Below are 21,537 nucleotides of genomic sequence, written 5' to 3' on the forward strand. Positions count from 1 at the left end.
CAGTCCCCAGACATTATTAGTTTTAGTAAGCTGGCAAAATGAGACTCTGTCTCAACCACCCTGTTGACTGTCACAGTTCCTTGGCTCCCTGGATCCAAGAGTAGCCTGAGTTTTGCAACCAGTTTTTTATTTCTTCATATCATAAAAAATTCTTTCTTTGAATAAAAAATAAAAGAGGCCAGGGAATTCCCAGACTTCCCAGTCGAAGCCCCCTCTTTCCTCCCCCCCTGCCTTCTCTTCTCTCAAGATGCCATTTCCTTCCCACTGTCCTAGAATGCTGTGTATCTTCCTCCTTTCTCTGCTCCCCAGCTCCTGCTCTGGGCAAGAAAGTAAATGAATGCATGGTAAAGTACAATTACCCCCCGACGATGGCATGGCTCGTATACGTTCCCCCCGGATTTGTATTTTACAGGGACTTCATACTTGGATTGGTAGCTCTATCTAGAAACTTTATCAAGGGAAAATGTTTGGTTAGCAGTTATGAACAATATCCATCACCCTATCCTCCAGATTCAGCTCTGGCTCTGAATAGATAGTTAGATAGGTCACTGCCCACATCCGATATTTTGTCTTCCTGAATCTGTAAATCTAAGAAAAAATAGGATAGAGGGAAGAGGTAATCCTCTGTTCATTTCCTTAAGACCTATTCTGTGTGAGACCTTTAGAGCTGGATCAAGAAGAAATGACTCCTGGTGGGTGGCACTCTCCTTGCCTGGGACAATGGCTGTGGCGCTGCCAGGACCGGAATTACTGTTCATAGGTTCCACAGTTTGCATCACCTGCTTATCTTGATAAGCTTCCTCAATTTAGGAAGCTAGTTTGGGCCGACTTGGCTCTTACTACGTGGTGATCTCAGTTTAATCGGGTTTGAGTCACCCGATACATACCCTGCTCACAGCTGTCATCCCGCTGGTGTCCCCTGGGCTTGCGGTGCGGTGCACAGAGGTCCCCGAAACTGCTTCGGTGCCCCCGTGAGTGAGCGTGATGAGGTGCCCTGGTCTCAGGTCCCTTGCTGACACCTCCGGCCTTTCACCACCGGTCAGTTATGGACACTGTGTGATTCGGAGATGAGTTCTGTGGAGAAGCACGTTCTCCTGCAGAGAAAGAATCCCTCGGAAACAGGTAACGGGACTTCATGTTACCCACCTCCGCGAGAACGACCGCTTCGCAGGGCACTGTTCACAGCGCGCATGAGCAGAATGCGACGGCTGGTCCGCTTGCCAGAGTCCTGCACGCCTTTTGCTGAGCATCCGAGGGTGCGCAGCATGCGTGTTCTGCATTTTGGCCGGGTAGCTGGCGGAGGGAGGAGTTCAACTCGGTATAATTTCTTAGAAGCTCAATTACGTGGATTCGGCTGGCTCAACTCTTCAACACAGCCCGTTGTCACAGACCAAATTACACAGCAGCTGGTCCATTATAAATAATTTAAAGATAATATGCAAAAATTCTGGTTCTTTCTCCTCCCCTCCCTCACCAAGTTGCTGGGGCCCTCCGCCCACCCCTCTCTTTCCTCTCCTCCCCCCCGACTCCTTTCACCCTTCTCTCCTTCCACCTGTCTTTCCCCTAACCCCCATTTCTAGGTTCGCCTTTACATATTTAACCAATTACAAAAATAATTGGGGTGAAGGCTGGAATTGTGTCGAGAAAGTGTCAGAAATTCACCTTACAGGAAAAGCAAAAGAACGTTTCTTGGGAGAACGGTTTCAAATAATAGAAGAAAGTGACAACCTTGGAAGGATTTCTATCATAATAGGATTTATGCCACAGTGAAAAAGCATATAGAAAATAGTAATTATGAAGCTAAGTTGATTTATTATTAATAATTTGTCTGGCAAGTTTTGCAGCATCTCTGAGGTAAATGAAGTAGGTATTTCTAATTCTACATGGCCCCCACTGTTTTCTGCAGCTAGCAGCAGGATGGCTGTGTCACTGACAGCCTGTGGTTTTAAGACAGGTGTATTGATATATTTTCGTGCCTCATTTGCTGGAGAATTTGGTTTTCCATTTCCTAGAGGTGAGTACTCAGAGGTGGCCTCCTGCTTTAGGTCCAGAGATTGATTATGTATTTTGTTATGTAACGGACTTCTAAATAATTTAAAACATAGACTTTTTTAAAATGATTTTTTTAAAGTGAGTGAAAAAATTTTAGTATCTAAGTAAAGCCACCAAATGTAAAGGCTCTTACAACTAACCTTTTGATTAAATCTGCACTGCTTAAGGTTTGTTGCAGGTCCTGAAAATTGTACAGTTTTTTAAATTTTTTGGTGTTAGGTATCATCTTCATTGGTGAAGTACATTTAGGGTGGGGGTGGGGAGTATTTTTCTGATTAAGAGAGGAGTGTTTGGTACTTTCAGATGACTTTACACGAGTAGAACCTCTTTTAAAGTGGGAAGTGTATCATTCTCGGCAGAAAAAAAAATGCACTCACTGGTAGCTTTTTTTCCCCTGTCTCTCTCTTCCTTTGCCTTTCAGAATCTTTGCCAAGAACTCGAAGCAAAGTTTTATGAAGGGACTTTTAATTGGGAAAGTGTCAAGCAGCACGATGCCACCAGCCTGCTGAAACTCTTCATCCGGGAGCTGCCCCAGCCGCTGCTCAGTGTGGAATATCTCAAAGCGTTTCAGGCTGTCCAGAGTAAGTGCTGTCCATCCGTCTCTGAAGCCATTCTTGTGCTGGTGCCATCCATATTAATTGTTTTAATGACATTTTGCAGCACACAGACTATAACCAGATATATTTGGATAGACATATTGACTCACTGATGGCAGCGTGTACTCAAATGCCACACTGTGTTTTCCTTTTCCTTTATAAATATACATCTCTGAGTAAATAGATAACAGAATGTTCTCTTTGGGTACAGATTAATTGCATCTCCTTTCAGCAATTCAGTATACGTATTTTCGTGTTAAAACCTGGAAACTTCAGATTTCTTTTATAACAGAATGAGTCATGTTAAGTTCTCTGATACATTTGTCTTGCCAAATGTTAAAAGCAACACTTACTGGAGAAGCTGTGGATTAACAGTTATCATAAAAGCACAAGGGGATGTGGCAGAACCTGTGATTATTTCCTGAAAAATTAATTTCTGAAATTGTCATGCAGAAACGTAGAACAAATCATTTGGCTGCCTCATTGGTCGGGGGGAGGGTGACAAACTTCACATGTCTTGCCATATTGTGGTCTTGGGAAAAGCTCCAAATTAAGGTCTCCAGTAGTTCTCGATTCCTGTCCAGTGAACACAGAGATCTTAGGAGGTTCATGTACTGGCATGATTACCTCTTTTAGTCTTAGAGACCATTAAAACAGGAAAAATGCTGTCACCACATTATAGTGACCATATTGTTAAATTCCAAGTTGGGACACTTTTGAGAGTAAAAAGGAGGTACTGTTAATGATTATGGCGAGCTACAGTGTCAACCAGAACTGTTCCAGGCTATTCTTTTTTTTTTTTTTTTAATGAGGTATAATTGACATACAATATTATGAGTTTCAGATGTACAGTGTAATGATTCAGTATCTGTATATATTGCAAGATGAACACCATAATGTCTAGTTAACATCTGTCACTACACATGACAGAAAAATATTTTTCTTGTGATGAGAACTTTGAAGATTTACTTTTAGCAACTTTCAAATATACATATAGTGTTATTAACTGTAATTCCCATGCTGTACAGTTTCCCCAGGGCTTATTTCTTTTATAACTGGCAGTTTGTGCCTTTTGACTCCTTTCACCCATTTCCCCCCATCCCCACCACCTATGGTGGTTCAGATTGTTTCCCAAATCAATTCTATGAATCTGTGAGCTGTTTTTGTCTTTTTAAGATTCCACATGTAAGTGAGATCATGGGATATTTGTTGTTCTCTGTCTTATTTCACTTAACATATTGATCTCCAGGTTCATCCATGTTTGTTGCAAACGGCAAGATTTCATTATATTTATTTATTTATTTATATTGAAGTACCATTGATTTACAATGTTGTTAGTTTCAGATGTACAGTAAAGTGATTTGGTTATACGTGTACATATATATATATATATATTCTTTTTCAGATTCTTTTCCATTATAGGTTATTACAAGATATTGAATATAGTTCCCTGTGCTATACAGTAGGTTCTTGTTGTTTACCTATTTTATATACATAATAGTGTGTATGTGTTAATCTCAAACTCCTAATTTATCCCTCCGTCTCATCCCTTTTCCCTTTGGTAACCATAGTTTATTTTCTAAGTCTGTGAGTCTATTTCTGGTTTGTAATTAATTTCATTTGTATCTTTTTTTTTAAGATTCCACATGTAAATGAGATCATGACATTTGTCTTTCTCTGACTTACTTCACTTAGATAATCTCTAGGTCCATTCATGTTGCTACAAATGGCATTATTTCATTCTTTTTTATGGATGAATATTATTCCATTATGTGCCAGGCTAGTCTTAAAGCATGTTATATTGAAATGTTTCCTGTGGGTTATTAGATATCATAACACCTCTTCAGAATTTTTGGGGAAGACATGACAGAAATCGTTTTCTAAAAATTTTTTTAATGGTTCAATTGTGCTATTTTGCCTATATATTCCTTGGCTAAAGATGAAAGGACTAAATTTATCCCTGAAAAATAAATGCCAGAATGATTACAGATATCCAAGAGTGTTTCTTAATGGGATGAGGGCTACCGGAAATGAGTATCAAGGGTGATGATTGTGCCTCTCCAACTCTTTCATTGCTAGTGGGTTTTCTCATTCATTCCACAAGTGTTTATTGAACACCTATTGTGTTCCAGGCCCTGTTTTGCACATTCCTGTTGGAACTGATGGACTCTCACCATGTACACCACATAATTTGTTCACTCACCATTAAGAGAAACAGACTTCACTGTTACAGATGCACCCTGACACCATATCCTAGAAGGTCCAATCTTCTATGTCTTTTCCTTGGGAAATAATTATCACGCAGAAGTTAAAATTTTTTCCAAAGCACTGTTGTGTGTCTGCAAACATAAGGCCGCTCGTCATATGATCACAGTTGGAAGTGAGCATTCTGAGGGAGAGAACACTCCACAGCAACAGCTGCTTCCCCTGGTCTCCCACAAACACACTCTCAACAAGGCTTCGGCTCAGTCTTTGTGTCTTACATTTCCCAGTGATGTTTATGCCAAATAACGTTCTTTCTTACAAAATGAGAAGAGAAAGTAAAGAAAAATGTTTGGTAAAGACAAGCATTCAGATTTGTCTACTCTGTCTGCAGATCTTCCAACCAAGAAGCAGCAACTACAGGCTTTGAACCTTCTTGTCATCCTGCTGCCTGATGCAAACAGAGACACACTCAAGGTCAGCTGGACTCATTTACGTGAGCTCTCCCTCAGAACGCAGCAGAGTAATTTTTCATTATTTGTGGCAAAACAAAATGATGTTATGGAAATGTTAGTAGTTGTCTATAAAGAAAGGACCTATATTTAAGGACAGATGGTGAAAGTCTTTAACTTTATTAATTTATTAACTAGATTAGTCATATTAATGGTATCATTAGGTTTTGTTTGTTTGTTTGTTTTTTGTCTTTGGGTGGTTTGTTTTTCACTGTCACATTTCTTCTACCAAAACAGGTATCTGAAGTTCATTTGTTACTAGAAACATGGGTGCTTTTGGGGTTTTCTCCTCTATTTTTCCGCATTTTCCAAATTTTATTTAATGAGCATGTATTAGTAAGGTGAAAAATGAAAGTTTAAAAAGAAAATCCTAAGGCTCGTCAAATATAACCCACTGTTGCCTAAAGACGCTACATTTGTAGTTCCAAGCAGTAGAGTCTGAACTAAGTCATAATGATGATTTTGAAATGTTTGGTTAGCCAAAACATAGACCAACTCTAATAAATGCTAGTCATTTCTATAAGGGCTTTACCCTGAGTTTCTGATTTATGTCATGATTTCAAAGTGATTTGGTCCAATATTCATATGATTTAATACTGTTTATCTTAAATGTTGTCAGAGGCTTTTATAATAATCAGTGGATTGTTCTGTGTTGATTTATTTTCCTTAGGGGAAAAAGTTTATAGAGTAGTTGGAAGAAATTTAATTATAAACTTTTATAAAGTTTAGAAAGAGTTTTTATACCTTCTGTTTTGTTGTTGCCTTTAAAAAAATTTTTGTATATAGATAAGGGTGAAAACTTTACGCATCTACCCCTTTATTTCTATTTAAAATGAAAAATCATGTCAAAAATATTTCCTGTCAAGAAAACAAAACCACCAGTTGGTAAACCTTGGAAATTTTTTTCTGTACCTTGTTAAGACTCCTTGAATTGAAACTAGGTGAGTGAGTTCTTTCATGCCCATGGAATTGAACATTAATACTCAGCTCTTCTGGATGAAGCAGTTAATGAGGATCACTGGAGTTAAAAAACAAAACAAAACAAAACACTGCATCACTATAGGAGAACTTCCAAAGAGTTATTCCCTTAACTAAGTCAGAAAATAATCTTTTGCTTCACTGGCTGTTAAATAAATAACCGACAAGGCAGATTAGGTTTGGTTTGGTTTGGTCTGGATTTGGAGATAGACCAACTCCAGAGAGGGATGTATTCAAAAATTGTGTGACCAGAGCTGCTGTGTATGGGTGTATAGACTGTGACTAAAATAGGAGCATCTGGCCCAGGACACAGTGGGGACTGATTTCCAGTCTGTTCTCTGCTTGTTAGCCATGCCCTGGACATAGGGTATCAACTACCCAGAAAGAGGAATTTAATCCATATTTTTCTTCGTCACGTAAAGGTGCCTGTCTATGTGATGACCCTGTGAATGACCAGTATAAGGTGGAAATTGAGATACATGATTTACTTAAAATATGCCTGCATTCAAAAGAATTCAGGTAGTTTGGGGAGGAAATGCTTATCCTGGTATGGTTACTATTGGGCGAGGTTGGTCTGGAACTCATTCTTGGACTTTGCCTTTAAAGTCCCAGGCACTTTTTTTTTTTTTAATTTTAAAGTAGTTTTAATTTTTGCATATCAGATTACTGGGAGCACAATTATATAAATAAGGTAGAAAATACTTTTGAGGGGTAAAAAAAATTAGAAAATGAAAACAAGTAATTTTAATAATTTACTTAGGCTTTAGTAACTTAATTAGCCAGCTCTGGTGAAGATTTCAAACAAGACTTCTAATAATAGAAACATTGAAATAAGTATACCTACAAGAGAATAAACTATTTAAATTTAGTTCTATAAAAGAGAAGGGAAACTTCATCACAAGGTAATTTCAGGAAGCTTAATGCAAACTTCCTCAGTTTTTCCAATCCTAGTGCTACTCCTTCAGTTGCCATTTGGAGGGACAGGATCATGTGCATGGCTTGTGTAGACTGTTTCTACAGCACATCTAAGGGTTTGGAGTGACCATGTTAAACACCATGTCCTAGTTTAAGTCTAAAGCAACAGGTGTCTTTGGAGAAATTGCTTAACCGGGATTTTTTTTTTAACCTTGGATTTAGTGCATTTGGACCAGTGATCATACTTACCTTTGACTTGGAGCAATAAGAAAGACTGATGTTAAGATAAAATAGGAGACCTGTGTTAATATAATTAGGGGCATATGTTTATCCTTTTTGTAGTTTTAGGGAGTTTGTTTTTACATACATTGTGTTGCTTAATCCTGTTAGGCTAGGAGATTAGTATTTCCATTTTATGAACAAGAAGACTTTAAAGAGCAGGATGCCAGAAGGTTTGCCCTAAGATTACACATAGCTAATAAGTAACCGTGCTGGGACTCTGACTAGGTTTTCAGAATGGGTTCAGTGATACTTACATAATACCAGACTGGTGATAGATACTTTTTTAAAAGGACAGTCCTTATCTTTCAGATGAAAAGAAAATACACGTGAAGATGGAGTTCTTTCAGCTGAGGCTAGGCTAACCTTTAATTAGTTTCATACCTATACACACAGACAACACACACATTCTAGTATCCTGGTAGTAATATTTTGAATATTGCATTATGCACACCACATTTAAGTGGTTTATTACCTAATCTCTGTAATTTATGCTTGTAAAGAAAGAGATACACTGGTCCCTGAAGAATTATTCTGGTCTCTGGAACAAAATTAAGTATTTTGTCCAAACCTTACCAGTTAATCTTTTGTCTTCATTTGAGAAGGTACTGTTTCTGTTTCACCTTTGCTTGGATTACAGTTTAACTTTCTGAGCACTGTACCAGAAATTAGATACATTAATTTCATTGCTAGATATTAAGGCTGTGCCTTTAGTTTGTTTCACAATTTGGGGGTCTATTTAGCAGCTAAACTTGATTCAAGATCAATCTATTAACACTTTGTTGTTTTTGTTTTTCCCTGAGATCCTTTGAGAGATGAATACAGTCTTTTTGTTTTGTTTCTGTTTTTCTATTTTGGTATAGTTTATTTGACCTCTTTCAGATAGGGATTTTAGGCTAAATATGAAAACATTGATTCTTTTAGTAGTTAAGAATTCAGAATAGACATGCAGTTAAATTTCTTCTCCACCATTTGCTTGCTCTATGGCCTCTGTGAAGTTTTATACATTCTCTTAGACATTGTTTTCTCATCTGTAAAATGGGGATCATTACAGCATCTGTCTCCAGTAAGGGAGTTGACCTCTGTGATGTGTTTAAAATAATACTTTGCCCGTAGAGAACATTGACTACCTGTGCAGTTACTGTTACTATTGTTTAGACCAAAATTAATACAAGAAGGAAAGAAAAGAACTTAAAGCCTGCCCTCCTAGCAGAAGGAAGATGATCTCAGCTGTCTGTGGCTTTTGTGGGGGGGAGGTTCAGAGGAGACATAAGTGTTGGCAATAGAGGTGGGAAGTTGGTGGCATCAAACTGAGTATAAACTAGCCTGTTCTGGTGAAAATTTTCTTTTCATTCATTCCTTTAAAAAAAAAAAAAAGACTCTTTTTCCCTTTGTCTCTGTTTATTCCCCCTCCTCCCCATTGTTTTTGGATCTCCTGTCCATCAGCTATTGCAGCCCTTAAGACAAAGGCAGCTGGGGTTGAATGAGCCTTCCACTGGATGTGGCTAGCTGACTGTGGTTAGGCACCACTTATTTTTTTAAATAAATAAAAAGCTTGTATGCTACAGTGCTTTATTCTCTTACCTTCACATACAACACAAATCCCAAAGAGTCATTTCTGTTTCAGGCCCTGCTTGAATTTCTCCAAAGAGTGGTAGACAATAAAGAGAAGAATAAGATGACAGTCATGAATGTAGCAATGGTCATGGCCCCAAATCTCTTCATGTATCACACATTGGGTTTGAAGTCCAGCGAACAGCGAGAATTTGGAATGGCAGCCGGGATAGCTCATATCATGCACTTACTGATTAAGTATCAAAAACTTCTGTGGACAGTAAGTATGTATCTTCAAGCTCTGTTGATAAGTGATGGTATCTAGATTCTGAAGTCTTTTTATTGTTATATTTTCTAGAAAAGGTAACCAATATAGGTGATTTCAAATGTGACTTCAAAAAAAAATTAATGTCCCTTTTTTAAATCTCAGGTTTTAAACTGATGGTATTTCATTATTTCAATTTGGTAACTTTTAAAATAGTTTATTTTTGCTAGTGGAATTTCTGAGGATCATTTTTTTTTCCTGGAGTATTGCTCGATACCTATCAGCTCTTGTTTATTGGTGAGTTTTTCTTTCTCTTTTGACAGGAGAGCCTAGCTGGTTATGAGAAAGGGACTGTAGGTTAGCTAGAGGCTAGGTTGCAGGTAAGAGGCTGCTAAAGGGACCAATTGCTGAGGTGGTGGCCCTAATGCCAGTCACCCCAGGCAGCCTCCAGTCCTGGTGTACCAGGCACAGAAGATGCCACTGTGTCCTTGAACTTCACCAAGCCTCTCTTTCAACCTGACACAGTGGGTGGTAATTTGCATCATGTTAATGCTCTGTACACATGGTAAATGAGTAATACGATGCATTTTGGGGCACAGATTTGATGAATGGCACAGTCTTATCAAATAGACAAAGCCTTTACTTCTCTCCAAATAGAAGAAATAAAAAGATAACTATTTCCATAGTTTAAAATGGTGCTACTTCTTTTTCCTCCCCAAACTTAATTTTATGTCTCCATAGATTCCCAAGTTTATTGTCAACCAAGTGAGGAAGCAAAACACCGAAAATCATAGAAAAGATAAAAAAGCCATGAAGAAATTGCTGAAGAAAATGGCTTATGACCGAGAAAAATATGAGAAGCAAGATAAGAGTGCAAATGATGTAAGAGAAACCTGCAGATACGTACTTATACAGCTTGCAGTGCTGTTTTAAATATCATACATATGACAGAGAGTTTTAGAGGTTTTTGTAGTGTGACTTTCTGCACACTTGCTAGGCCCTGATACTCTTACAAGTTAAAGGCATCAGTGATGGTAACTGTGCTACTAGACTGGTACTGGTGATCAGTATTGATAGTTGCATAGGTCTGGGTGACTCAGCATGTGAGCTGATGATAAGGAACAAAGGAAGGCAGCAGGACTGGCATGTCTCAGCCCACACCCACCGCACTTACACACACACAGGGCTCCCAGGGGGCTCGAGTTCCCCACTAATTGTGTGATGTTTGGCGACTGTAGCGTCCCTTATGTGAACCATTCTTTTTCTTCGATTTTCTCATCTGTGAAATGGGGGAAAATAGCTAACCCAGCCAGACAAGTAGGTCAGTATTGGTGGCGTGCCTGCAATCCTTCCTGGACTTCAGCAAGACCTTACAGGCTCTTGATTGGATCAGAAGAATTTGGAGGGAGTTATGTTGGAATGAAGAAAATTAAAATGTTTCAAAAAAGGAATATCTAAATTTCAGCATTCAGAAACTACTGTAAGAATATAGTAAGAACTGGGTATAAAAAAAATGAAATGTACATGAAAACACATTTAAAAAGTGAGTTACTGAAGCTCTAACTTAGGATCATGAAATGAAAGGGCTTCTATTGTTCTATTTACAGTGAAGACACCCCTCCACCACCAGCACCACCATTGAGGTTCCTCAGTTGTATGCTGACATCTTGTGGAATAATGTGGAAATGCAATTATCAGCCTTTGTCTTGATATTTCTGCTTTGGCCTACTTAGGGATCCAGTAATCACACACAAAAATATTTTTTTCTCCTTTATTTATTTATAGTTCTCACTCTTAGAAAATAGCATTTTCTTGGCATTAAATATTTTTTGGTCAATTTAAAAGTATCTTTAAAAACATAAAATTTAATAAAGCAAAATTACACATGGTGTTTATTTTTTAGAAAGGGCTTGATGTTATAGGTTAGAGAGGATTTTTGAGGTATCATTTTTGTTTAACTTAGAATGATCTATTACTTCTAAAACCATTGTGAATATGTGAATACCTTCTTGTTTTGTAACCTTGCTTATTCATATTAACTTAGGTGACTTTATACCTTTGTCTTTTTAATAAGACAGTTATCCTCTGGGGAACAGTGTGTTTCTAGAAAAACAAAATTTGTGCTGTACCTTTTAAACAGTAAATCCTTAGACAAAAATGAAAATGTTACTCTTTGGGAGATGGAACATTTAAATAATTTTGTCATTTATAGAAAAACAGTATTAATCTGGATTTCTTTAGTTTGTACTTTGGGTTAAATAGAGGAGAGCTGGTTTGAGAATTAATGTCTGTACTAGTTAGAAGCTGTATTGTCATTTTAAGGCTTGGGATTTAAACCTGGATTTAACTCTCAGTCTCGTCACGTATTAGCTGTCACTTAATCTCTGAGTTTTGGCTTTGTCTTCTGAGAAGTTCAGTGATTCTTTTGCAAAATGCTAGTAAGTACCTGCTTGGTGCCAAGCCCCCACTCCCTGTTAGGTCTTTAAAGGGCGATGCGGTTGGTGTGCCCCACAGGGAGCCGGGAGAGTGATGTAGGAGGGTTGAGCTCAGGGGTGCCGGGGTGTGTGATGGGAGCCTGACCAGGGTACCCTGGGCTACAGAACCAGAAGTGGGCATCAGGGAGGCTTCCCTGGGGAGTGGCGCTGAGACGTGAAAAATGAGCAGGTGTTATGGAGGCAGCAAACTGAAGAGAAAGTCTCGCTAGCAGAGGGAGCTTTCTGGCCCCCCCACAGGGGGTCGTGGCCCACAGTGGAGGTCATTTGGCCTGTCATTTTGGTTGAAAAAATTTCATCAGTTGCCAGAATTTTTTTTCAAGTTATCATCATTTTATCAGGGAGAAAAAAATATACTTAGGAAATAATTACAGAACAATAAATAAAGCAGAAGATAATATCAAATACTATGGATATGTATTGAGCCATTAACCAGTCAGTTTTTGCATGGTTGTCCATCAATTGCCAGAATTTTAACACCGAAAGAGTTAACATCAAAGTCTGAACTTCCATCTTAACTTGACAGATTGGAGGTCAGAGCATCCTTGCATCCCCTCACAGTAGGAGACCTGCTTTCCTGCAGGGTAACAATTGCCTGGATCTGGGTAGCAGCTATTCCTTTTGGATGAAACATGGTCTGTCAACTTTCGGATAAGCACCCCTCCCCTCCAGTCCTGTCTTGTTGGTCTGTGTTTCTTGACTACAGAGCATGAAACTGCCTGGGATGGTTGGTTGGTTTGTGAAACGACTCTGGTGTGTGCTTGTTGTGTGCCAGGCGCTATTCTAGGCACTTGAAATATGTTATATGAACAAAACAGATAAAGATTGCTGCTCTTGTGCAGCTTAAATCCTATAAATAAAAATAAATATAATGAGTAAGTTACATAGTATGTTAGTATATGGTAAATGCTATAAAATAAAAATAGTAGAGCAAAAAATGGGGAATTGGGAGGGGGAGCCTCTTGCAGTATTAAGTTGAGTGATCTGGGTAGTATTCATTCAAGCTAAGATCTGGAGAACAGGGAATGGAGCTGAATCTGTACCTCAGGCAGAGGGAATGGTCTGTACAAAAGCCCTAAGGCAGGAACTTTCTTGGGGTATTTGAGGACTAGTAAGAAGTGATTGTGACTGGAGTGGAGCCAACAATAGGGGCAGTAGTATGAAGTGAAGTCAGGGGGGACAATGGGACCAGACTGTGTGGGCTCTTGTAGGTCATTGTTAGAAATTTGGATTTGCCCTGGGTAAAATGGGGTCATTGCAGGGTTTTCAACAAAGGCTTGAAAATCTATGTTTTAAAATGATCCCTTGGACTATTGTGTTGAAAACAGACTCTGGAGAGCAAGGATAGAATAGGGGGACCATTTAAGGGGGTCATGTCATAATCCAAGTAACAGATCAGGGCATTAGCACTGGAGGTAGAAAAGTTGGGTTTTAGATTTCTTTTTTTTGGAAGATCGAGCCATTGGGATTTCTTGCTGTTGAAATGGTATGAGTTATAAGAGCAAGAAAGAAGTCAAGAATGACTCAAAGGTTTTTGGCTTGAGATACTGGAAGGGTGAAATTGACACTTAGGGAAGATCACAGTTTCAACCTGGGACCTGCTGAGTGTGAAATGTGAATTGGATATCTAAGTGGGCATGACTGAGGGTGTTTGGAGGGAGAATGAGGTCATACTGGCCGGTAAGGTGTGTGGAGGGGCAGGGGCAGAAGGAAGGCAGGAATGGGGCTAAGAGGGAGCCAGGCTTCTCTTCTGTAAATGGCAGGGAACTGCTGAAGGTCATGACTCCAGGAGTTACATGATTATATTTGCACTTTAGAATCGTTGTTATGAGGACAGGTGAAGGACACACTGGATGAGTGTGAGAGAGGAGGTTAGGTAGGAGATGCCGGCTAATTTCATTGTTGATGGGAGTATACGAAATTGGCAGAATCCCTCTGGAGAGCAGTTGGCATACAGCAAAGTCCTGAAAACCATACCCCTCATTGGCTTAGAAATTCCTTCAGAGGGAATAATAAGATAAGCATGCAAATAGTTATACAGAAGTTTGTTGCCACTTTCTTTATACTGACCCAAATTAGAAGTAATTCAAGGGGGGACGGTATAGCTCAGTGGTAGAGCGCATGCTGCTTAGCGTGCACAATGTCCTGGGTTCAATCCCTAGTACCTCCATTACAAATAAATAAACCTAAGCCGCCCTCCCCACCCAAATAAAAAAGGAAGGAAAGAAGGAAGGAAGGAAGGATTCAAAAGGATGGAGATGATCAGTTAAATATGTTGTGGCACATCTGTGTAATGAAATACCATGAAAATGGACAAGTGTGTGTCATTGGAAGATATTTGTAATATGTTGAAGAAAGAAGTTACAAATCAGTGAATACTATTATATTGCTACATTGGGAAGGGATAATCATTGTCAGCATTTTAAATGCTTACCAGAGGTCAGATATCATGCTAAATATTTTACCAACATCTTATTTAATATTCATAGAAGTTTAGTTGGAGTATATTATTGTCTTTTTTTTTTTTTTAACAGATTAGGAAAGTGAGGATCAGCAATCTTAAATAACTTAAGGTTATCTAGAAAGGAAGTGGTGGAGCTGAAATTTGAAACCAGATCTACATGATTTTAAATCCAGGTGTCTTTACGGTTAGTCTCTTTCCCCAAAGAGCACAGCAAACCTCTGAGAAGGAGATATAGATATATATATGTGTGTGTGTGTGTGTGTATATATATATATATATTCACAAATCCTGAGCTTATGTGTAGTAATACAATAAACATGTATTACTGCCATTTAAGATATGTTTAATATATAGCTTTTAAAACAGTCCTGGGCTGAGCTAAGGCCCAGCAATGGGAAGGGAAAGAAGCTTTGACTGTGAGCCAGTAAGACCCACATCCGTGAGATGGGGAAACTGTTTAGATGTGAGGAGTGTGGAAGAAGGAATCTAGAATGTCTCACTGATTTTATCTTGGGTGATTTTATCTCAAAACATCCAATAAAAGGAACAGATTTTGATGAGGTAGTTTTGACATTTGGGGTTGACGTGCCTTTGTGAAAGTTGGCTACACAGGCATGAAGCTCAGGGGGTGACCGGGGCTGGAAGAGTGCATTTGGGATCAGCATAGAGATTGAGGCTAAAGCCACAGAGTGGTTTCTATTACACAACGTGGATATATAGGGTAAGAAAACAAAAAGGCAGAAACACCAATATTTAATCAGTGGGCCATGGAAGAGGCACTGGTAAAAGAGGCCAAGAAATAATAGGAAGTAAGAGAAGGTTGAAGGCTGTAGTGTCTTCGCCCCCCCAGGGAGAAAGAGTGAAGTCATAGAGCTTGGTCAGTGGTACCAGATACTCCAGAGAGGTGGAGTCAGGTTAGCCTTGGATACAAGGGCCACTGGATTTTGCATTTGAAAGATTAGTTGTGACTTTCTCCAAAGCACTGTCAGTGACTGTTAATGGAAGAAGCCATGATTGCCAGGGATTGAAAAGTGAAAGACAAGAGATTATAGATCATGAAAATTCATCAAGGTAGTATTTTTTAAAGCCCTCTGTATGCTATTAATGCTAACTATATATAATCAGGCACTCATGTTTTAAGACATACTTGACTAGGTAAATGAATAGTTTGAACCATGTTGTGAGGAGCACACTCAATCTACTTAATAAGACCAATGTTTATAATGACTACAGTGTATTCATTATTTGGTACAAATTTGTGACTTTCTTAAGTACTAATGAGACTTATCTATTAATTACAGCAGGAAGAAACACTTGGTGAAAAAATCACATAATTGTAGACCATGTAAAAATAACTGTTTTCAGATAGTTTTCAACTTGTATTTGGGATTGATATCATACCCACATACACACTTATACATGCCACATCAAACGGCAGGAGTCATGTGGCTTGATAATAGCCCTAGCTTTGCCATATTGAGGCATTAATGGCAGATAATTTCCTCTCTCTGGGCCTCAGTTTCTTCTATAAAATGAGAATAAGACCAGATGAATGGTGTTTAGCCAGAAGTAATACAATAGGAACATCTGTATTATTATTATTATTATTATTATTATTATTATTATTATTATTATTAATTTATTTATTTAAAAACAAAAAATCACAACTGGGTCACTTTTTGGACCCACTGAGTCAGAATCTCCAAGAACAGGACCTGGTTTTGTATATTGTGTAAAAATTGTAAGGGTAAATTTTCCCCCATTTAGTGTACATGTATTTGTGTGCACATATATTTAATTTTATTACGGAATTTTTCTAACATCCACAAAGATAGAAGAGTATATGAACCCCCATAAAGCCATCAACCAACAATCAAACACATTTTTTTGATCTTGTTCTATCTTACCTCCCACACCTTTTTTCCTTTTAGTATTTTTAAGGAAGTCACAGACCTTTCATCATGTTGTCCCTAATGACCTCAGATTGCATCTCTGCCTAACAACGATCTAGGGCAGCTTTGATGAACTTCTGATTATGAGTTGCTGAATCATGCATGTTTCAAGTCCATTGTGGACTTAGAGCTGTATGATTTTTCTCCTGCCGTTCAAGCTTACCTCTGAGAAGAAAGGGAAGCTGTCCATTTAGGAGAGAGGGTGGGCAAAGTGAAGCTCTGGGAGATTATCTGGCATAAGCCAAGCTACTCACCACTTCTGCCCTTGTAAAGGAAGCAAAAGTTCTCGCTCCTAACGCGAATGGGTGTTAACTCAGGATGATCTGTTGGCCATGCCCTTAATTAACAGTTGAGGGGCTTGGACTTGAGAGAGTTTACATGACTTGCTACGAGTTCCAAAATGATCTTGTAACATTTTAAGGTTCCGGGTTTTGGACATGGAAAAGAGATCTTTTACTTTCATCTTCTGTCATTCTCCAGAAGAATCCTGGAGTTGGCAGCAGTGCGGTGCAGACTCTGGGTGGTTTGTGGCGAGGGTTGTATGTCTTTAGTCACAACTGTTTAGAATTCCATCTCTGGTTTCACTTAACAGCTCTGACTCAGAGCATTGTCCCAGGTATTGTTTCCAGCATCTGCTTTAGGTCTGGAAACAGTGTCTGGATCTACTTGGGGACCCATGTGGAAAATCAAATTATAATATCAAGCACAAAATCTTGTTTCTTTTTCAGACATTCTCTTAATTTTTTTATAGTGCATAAAAAATACCCTATTAAAAGAGAAAATTATCAGAACTTTATTTCATTGTAAATTAAATGCATATTAAGTACAGAAGTTATCTCAGGCCCTTCTTTAAAAATTCTCTGAATCTGTGAGTTGGATAAAAGTTTAAGTATTTGGATTACAAAGGCCCAATTATAATCAGAACGCAGACAGTTCAAGATAGCATAGAATGACTTCTGTATCTCCACCTCCAATCAGACTGAAGTGATGAATATGCCATTTTAGTTTAAGATACCCTGCTAAAATGGCCTTGTTTAATTTTCTAAAGTATGTATTATATCTGGCCTTTATTTGAGAAAGCTGTATTTCCAATTTGCCCTTTTGAAGATAAAAAAGGGTTTTCTGTAGTATTAAAAATGTCATCCTCACATTTAAATTAGCTTTCAGTAAAAAAAGGAAATTAATGTCTCTTCTCAAGGTCTGACATCAAATTTCTAATCTCTAGGGTACAAAAATAGCAATGCCATGTTTATCTATACTTTTTGAAAAAAATACTAAAAATCATTGTTAATTTTTACCAAATAGTAAGAAATAAAATCATACTTTAAAAAAAATACTTTAGTTCGATGCGTAAAACATGTGAGCACCATATGAGAGAGATCATTCTTGCTTTAACAGCCTTTGCATGAGTAAGAAACTAACATTTTATAAATTGTAAAATCCTTTGTGACTAATTTTTAATGGCATGGTAGTCAAATAACGACTCTTCTCCTGTCTTGCTGTACATCATAAAACTTCAGCTCACAAGCACACTAGGAAAATTAAAAGTAAGGGACAGAGTCACAGCTGTTAAGACAAAAAAAAATATGAAGTAGAAAGGTTATAAAGATGGTGCTACTCACAGATTTAGTTATTACAGTGGCTCAAGTTAAGAACAGACGGTTTGGCTTAACAATCAGGCATGTTGTGTCTCTTCAAAGCTTGGCAGCTCAGTGTAATTAGTATACTAATAGCTTTAGTATTTGATGCAGCATGATTCTGGAGCTTAATCATAGTTGTCATACGCCATTTAAATGAGAGCTTTGATACCATTTATTGTTTATCGTCTTTAGTAAGTATTATTTGGCCACCCTTGTCGAGCTATCCGGGGAAAACTTTCCAAAAACAACTTTTAAACTCTTCATCTTTAACCATTACGTTTACCAGTTAAACTCCAACAGTAAAGGGAAGGGAGGTTCAAAATGAATCCAACTGTCCATCTTTGTATTGTTGTGAGAATTGGGAGGGGATGTCTTACCACTGAAATCAACACTCAGAACTGCTCCCATCACACACACAAACACACACATACACACTGAGGGGAGGGGTGTAGGAAATGTTTGATTTCACAGCCATAAGGAACCTGTATACGTGCCACTCCCCATATGCTGACAAAAGCCAAAGTACGGCAGTTACCTGACGTTTCCCGTACATGTGAGAACTCTCAAGTGCCCTCAGAAGCTGGTACCTGGGCCTTTCCCTTCCAAACTATCAGAGAGACTCTGGACTCCTGTGTCAGATGGGGGGCTGTCGGGTACAACTCCTGACACCACCCTGATCTCAGTGCTGTGATTTACGAGAAAGCAAGGCCATACTCTCCAAAGGGTGATCCCTGAACTCATTTAGAAAGTAGAGGCCATGATTATATTATTAGAGGTCTTCAGCTGTGCATGAGATGCTGTGGGGGGAAAGCGGCTTCATCCCCAAGCAGGTGCACGCTAACGTTGGTTACTCTCTGCAGGACTAAATTATTATCCCTTGTAGCACCTTCAATTCCTTTCTTCCATTCTCGTTCCCTTCCTGTCTTTTCTCAGTAGCAAGGAGAGTAGTGGTACCATGTGGTAGGTAGAGGCAACTTAACTTGTTTCTTTTAGACCATATTCCTGAGACTATTTTTTTTGCTATTGAGGAAAATATTCCTTGGTATAGTTTATTTTATTCTAGAGAAATTTTTATTATTATTGGCATAGCATTTTTCATGAGAAATATTCTTGAGTTCCTTATCTAATCAGTAAACAATGATGGATGGCTACAGATGTGACTCAGATAAGTGGCTTGTAACTAGAATACAGGCGACACTTATTAGGATCCCTGTCATAAAGAGTTTCAGTGGAAAGAGGAAACTCCTTTTGACTCTGGATCTTGGAATGTTTCATGAAGTATTTGAGCTGAACCTTGAAAAATGGATAGCTAGCAGGAGATATTTCAGAAGGGGAGTAGAACTTATGTAAAGATAGGAAAGCGTGGGTGTTTGTAGCAAATTTTGACTGACCTTTTTTATCCAAAGGATGGAATGTCCCACAAGAAAAGCGAGGGGTGGGGAGGAAGCAAGGAGCAAAGTATGGTTGCTGTATCCCCGAACTCTCTGTAGCAGTTTATTATTTTTCTGGATCATTTTGCTTTTATAACTATATATGAAAACTCAATCATATCATCTTCACTTCAAATGTCAGCATAGATTTGCCTGCCTTTTTGATATTCTAGGCTTGGATCAGATGTAATTACGGGAACAAGTATTGCCACCATTACTTTCACCAAAGAAACCTCTGGGTGAGAGTATTTAGTGCTGTGACTTGAGCAGAATTTCCTGACTTCTAAATCAGCATATAGTAGATACCAGTCTGCAGACCCTAATCTGCTGTTCAGGACCCTCCATAAGAGAATAATAGTAACAGACTAACAGAATCTAAAACACCGATATTTGTTTCCCTAACTGAGTGGACAGAGGGGATTGGATTTTGTGAACACAGACTCAGTGCTTCAACTGTTGTTATTACAGTTTTCATCCCAGTGATCAAGTTGTCAGGCCCAGCTTATTGCTTCTCACCCCTGTGAGGACACAGTGGAGGCCAGGCCAGCAGGCAGCATGGCCCAGCAGGACATAAGCCAGAGATGAACCCCAAGGGAGAGGTGCTTGTAGCATAATCCCCAATTTATAAGATACACCAGTGATTTAATAACTGCTTTGAAAGGAAAAAAGGTAGCAACTCTCCCACGTGAAATGCCCCATCCATTGGGAGAAGCAACTTATTTTCCAAAATGTTAAAGATGAAAGTAAAATCTGACTTAGCATCAAGGAAAAAGGCAAATTAGACCCATAACCTGGAGGCGAGGTGGAGCTCAGAGACTAGATAAGGTATCCGGCCAAACCGTAGGCCCCAGAAACTGGAAGTCAGCAGCTCCAGCCAAGGGTCCAGGCTGGATGGGAGAGGTGGAGCAGAAGTTGACAGGCCTGTGCACAGGCTGGGATCGGGGTGTCCTTTAGGGATCAGGTTGAGCACGGGATCCCCAGGAAGAGAGGTCCCACGAGGACAGGGATGCTAGGAATGCGGTTCCACGCCCAGCAGGACAGCGGGCAGCAACCCACGTGCTTTGTCTCTGTCTAGGGTGGAGGGAGTGCACCCCTTGGGCTTCCCCGAGTGGTCAGGTCAGGGCGTGGTCTGTCTCTCCCCGTGGAACAGGTGTTTGCAGCCCTCAGGGAACGAAGCCGTTGTCTTACACAACCCTGGGCTCCCTTGACAGTCCTGTGCAGTGTCGCTCCTTTTCTTTGTTGCTCCCACACTACCTCTCAGATGTTACCGAGAAGCAGTCATGTCTTTTGAAGGCATGTACGTTTTGGTGCAGCCTGATCTCAAACCATGTTATTTTTGTTAAACTCTGAAGAGTTGCATTAATTCCATCTGTGGTGTAGTCCTACTTTATGTTAAAAAAAAAACAAACCAAAAACTCAAGACCATGTACATTAAAAATGACACTGTGAGCACAAAATAATACTGTGCAGCAGAGGACTTATGTCTTATTCATCTACCAGGTAAGCAGATTTAGCACAATGCTTGGGACTCACTAGATGCTCAGTAAATCTTGGTTGAATTAAACAGGGTGTTTGTAGTGTTTAAAGCATTAAATTTAAACATAATTTGTGCATGTTGTTTGTTCTACGGTCTGTTCAAGACATATGGTTATAAATAATAAATTAGTACTTATTTTAGCAGAACCATTAGGATTTAATTAGACCTAATATTTCAAATGTCATAGCTGACATTGTGATACTACAGTTCTCAAAATCTTTCTTTGATAGCCTCTCAGTACGTAAAATGTTCTTAACATCTGTGGGCAAAGGGTTTCGAAAGTGTCATTTCAGGTTCAAAGTGTGTTGTCAGAGGATAAGCTCGTCAGCCAGGTGAGGGGCAGACAGTGCACGTGTATTAGGAAAGTACGTCTCATTTTTTTTTTAAATATTCTCAGGGACAAAAATTTTTGCGAAATTTTGTGAATGTGCAAGATGTTTAAAATGCACAGGTTGCAACAGCACACAAAGTAACTTCTTTCTGATTCAATTTCATAAATTGCTACATGAGGAAGCACCCTCTAGTAGATAATCCTCAGAAATCAGCACTTAATCTGGCAGTAATGGTTATTGCTGTCATTCTTTACATCTTTAAAAATAATTAAGCATTACTGCACAGGCATTATAAAGTTCCCCTATCACCATTAAGAGGATATTTGAGGTTTGATGT

General features: G+C 38.9%; 1 protein-coding gene across 2 annotated transcripts in view; it reads left to right on the forward strand.

Annotated features, from left to right (window-relative positions):
• ARHGAP18 (Rho GTPase activating protein 18) overlaps positions 1-21,537 on the forward strand; it is a 163,711-nt gene that overhangs the window by 135,159 nt on the left and 7,015 nt on the right. For both annotated transcript variants that reach the window (XM_010965535.3, XM_010965533.3), the window contains exons 9-12: positions 2,474-2,633; positions 5,245-5,327; positions 9,162-9,368; positions 10,095-10,235. In XM_010965535.3, the coding sequence (XP_010963837.2) occupies positions 2,474-2,633; positions 5,245-5,327; positions 9,162-9,368; positions 10,095-10,235 (591 nt within the window). The remainder of the gene's footprint in view (positions 1-2,473; positions 2,634-5,244; positions 5,328-9,161; positions 9,369-10,094; positions 10,236-21,537) is intronic.

The sequence above is a fragment of the Camelus bactrianus genome, chromosome 8 (assembly GCF_048773025.1).
Source record: "Camelus bactrianus isolate YW-2024 breed Bactrian camel chromosome 8, ASM4877302v1, whole genome shotgun sequence".
Taxonomy (NCBI): Eukaryota; Metazoa; Chordata; class Mammalia; order Artiodactyla; family Camelidae; genus Camelus; species Camelus bactrianus.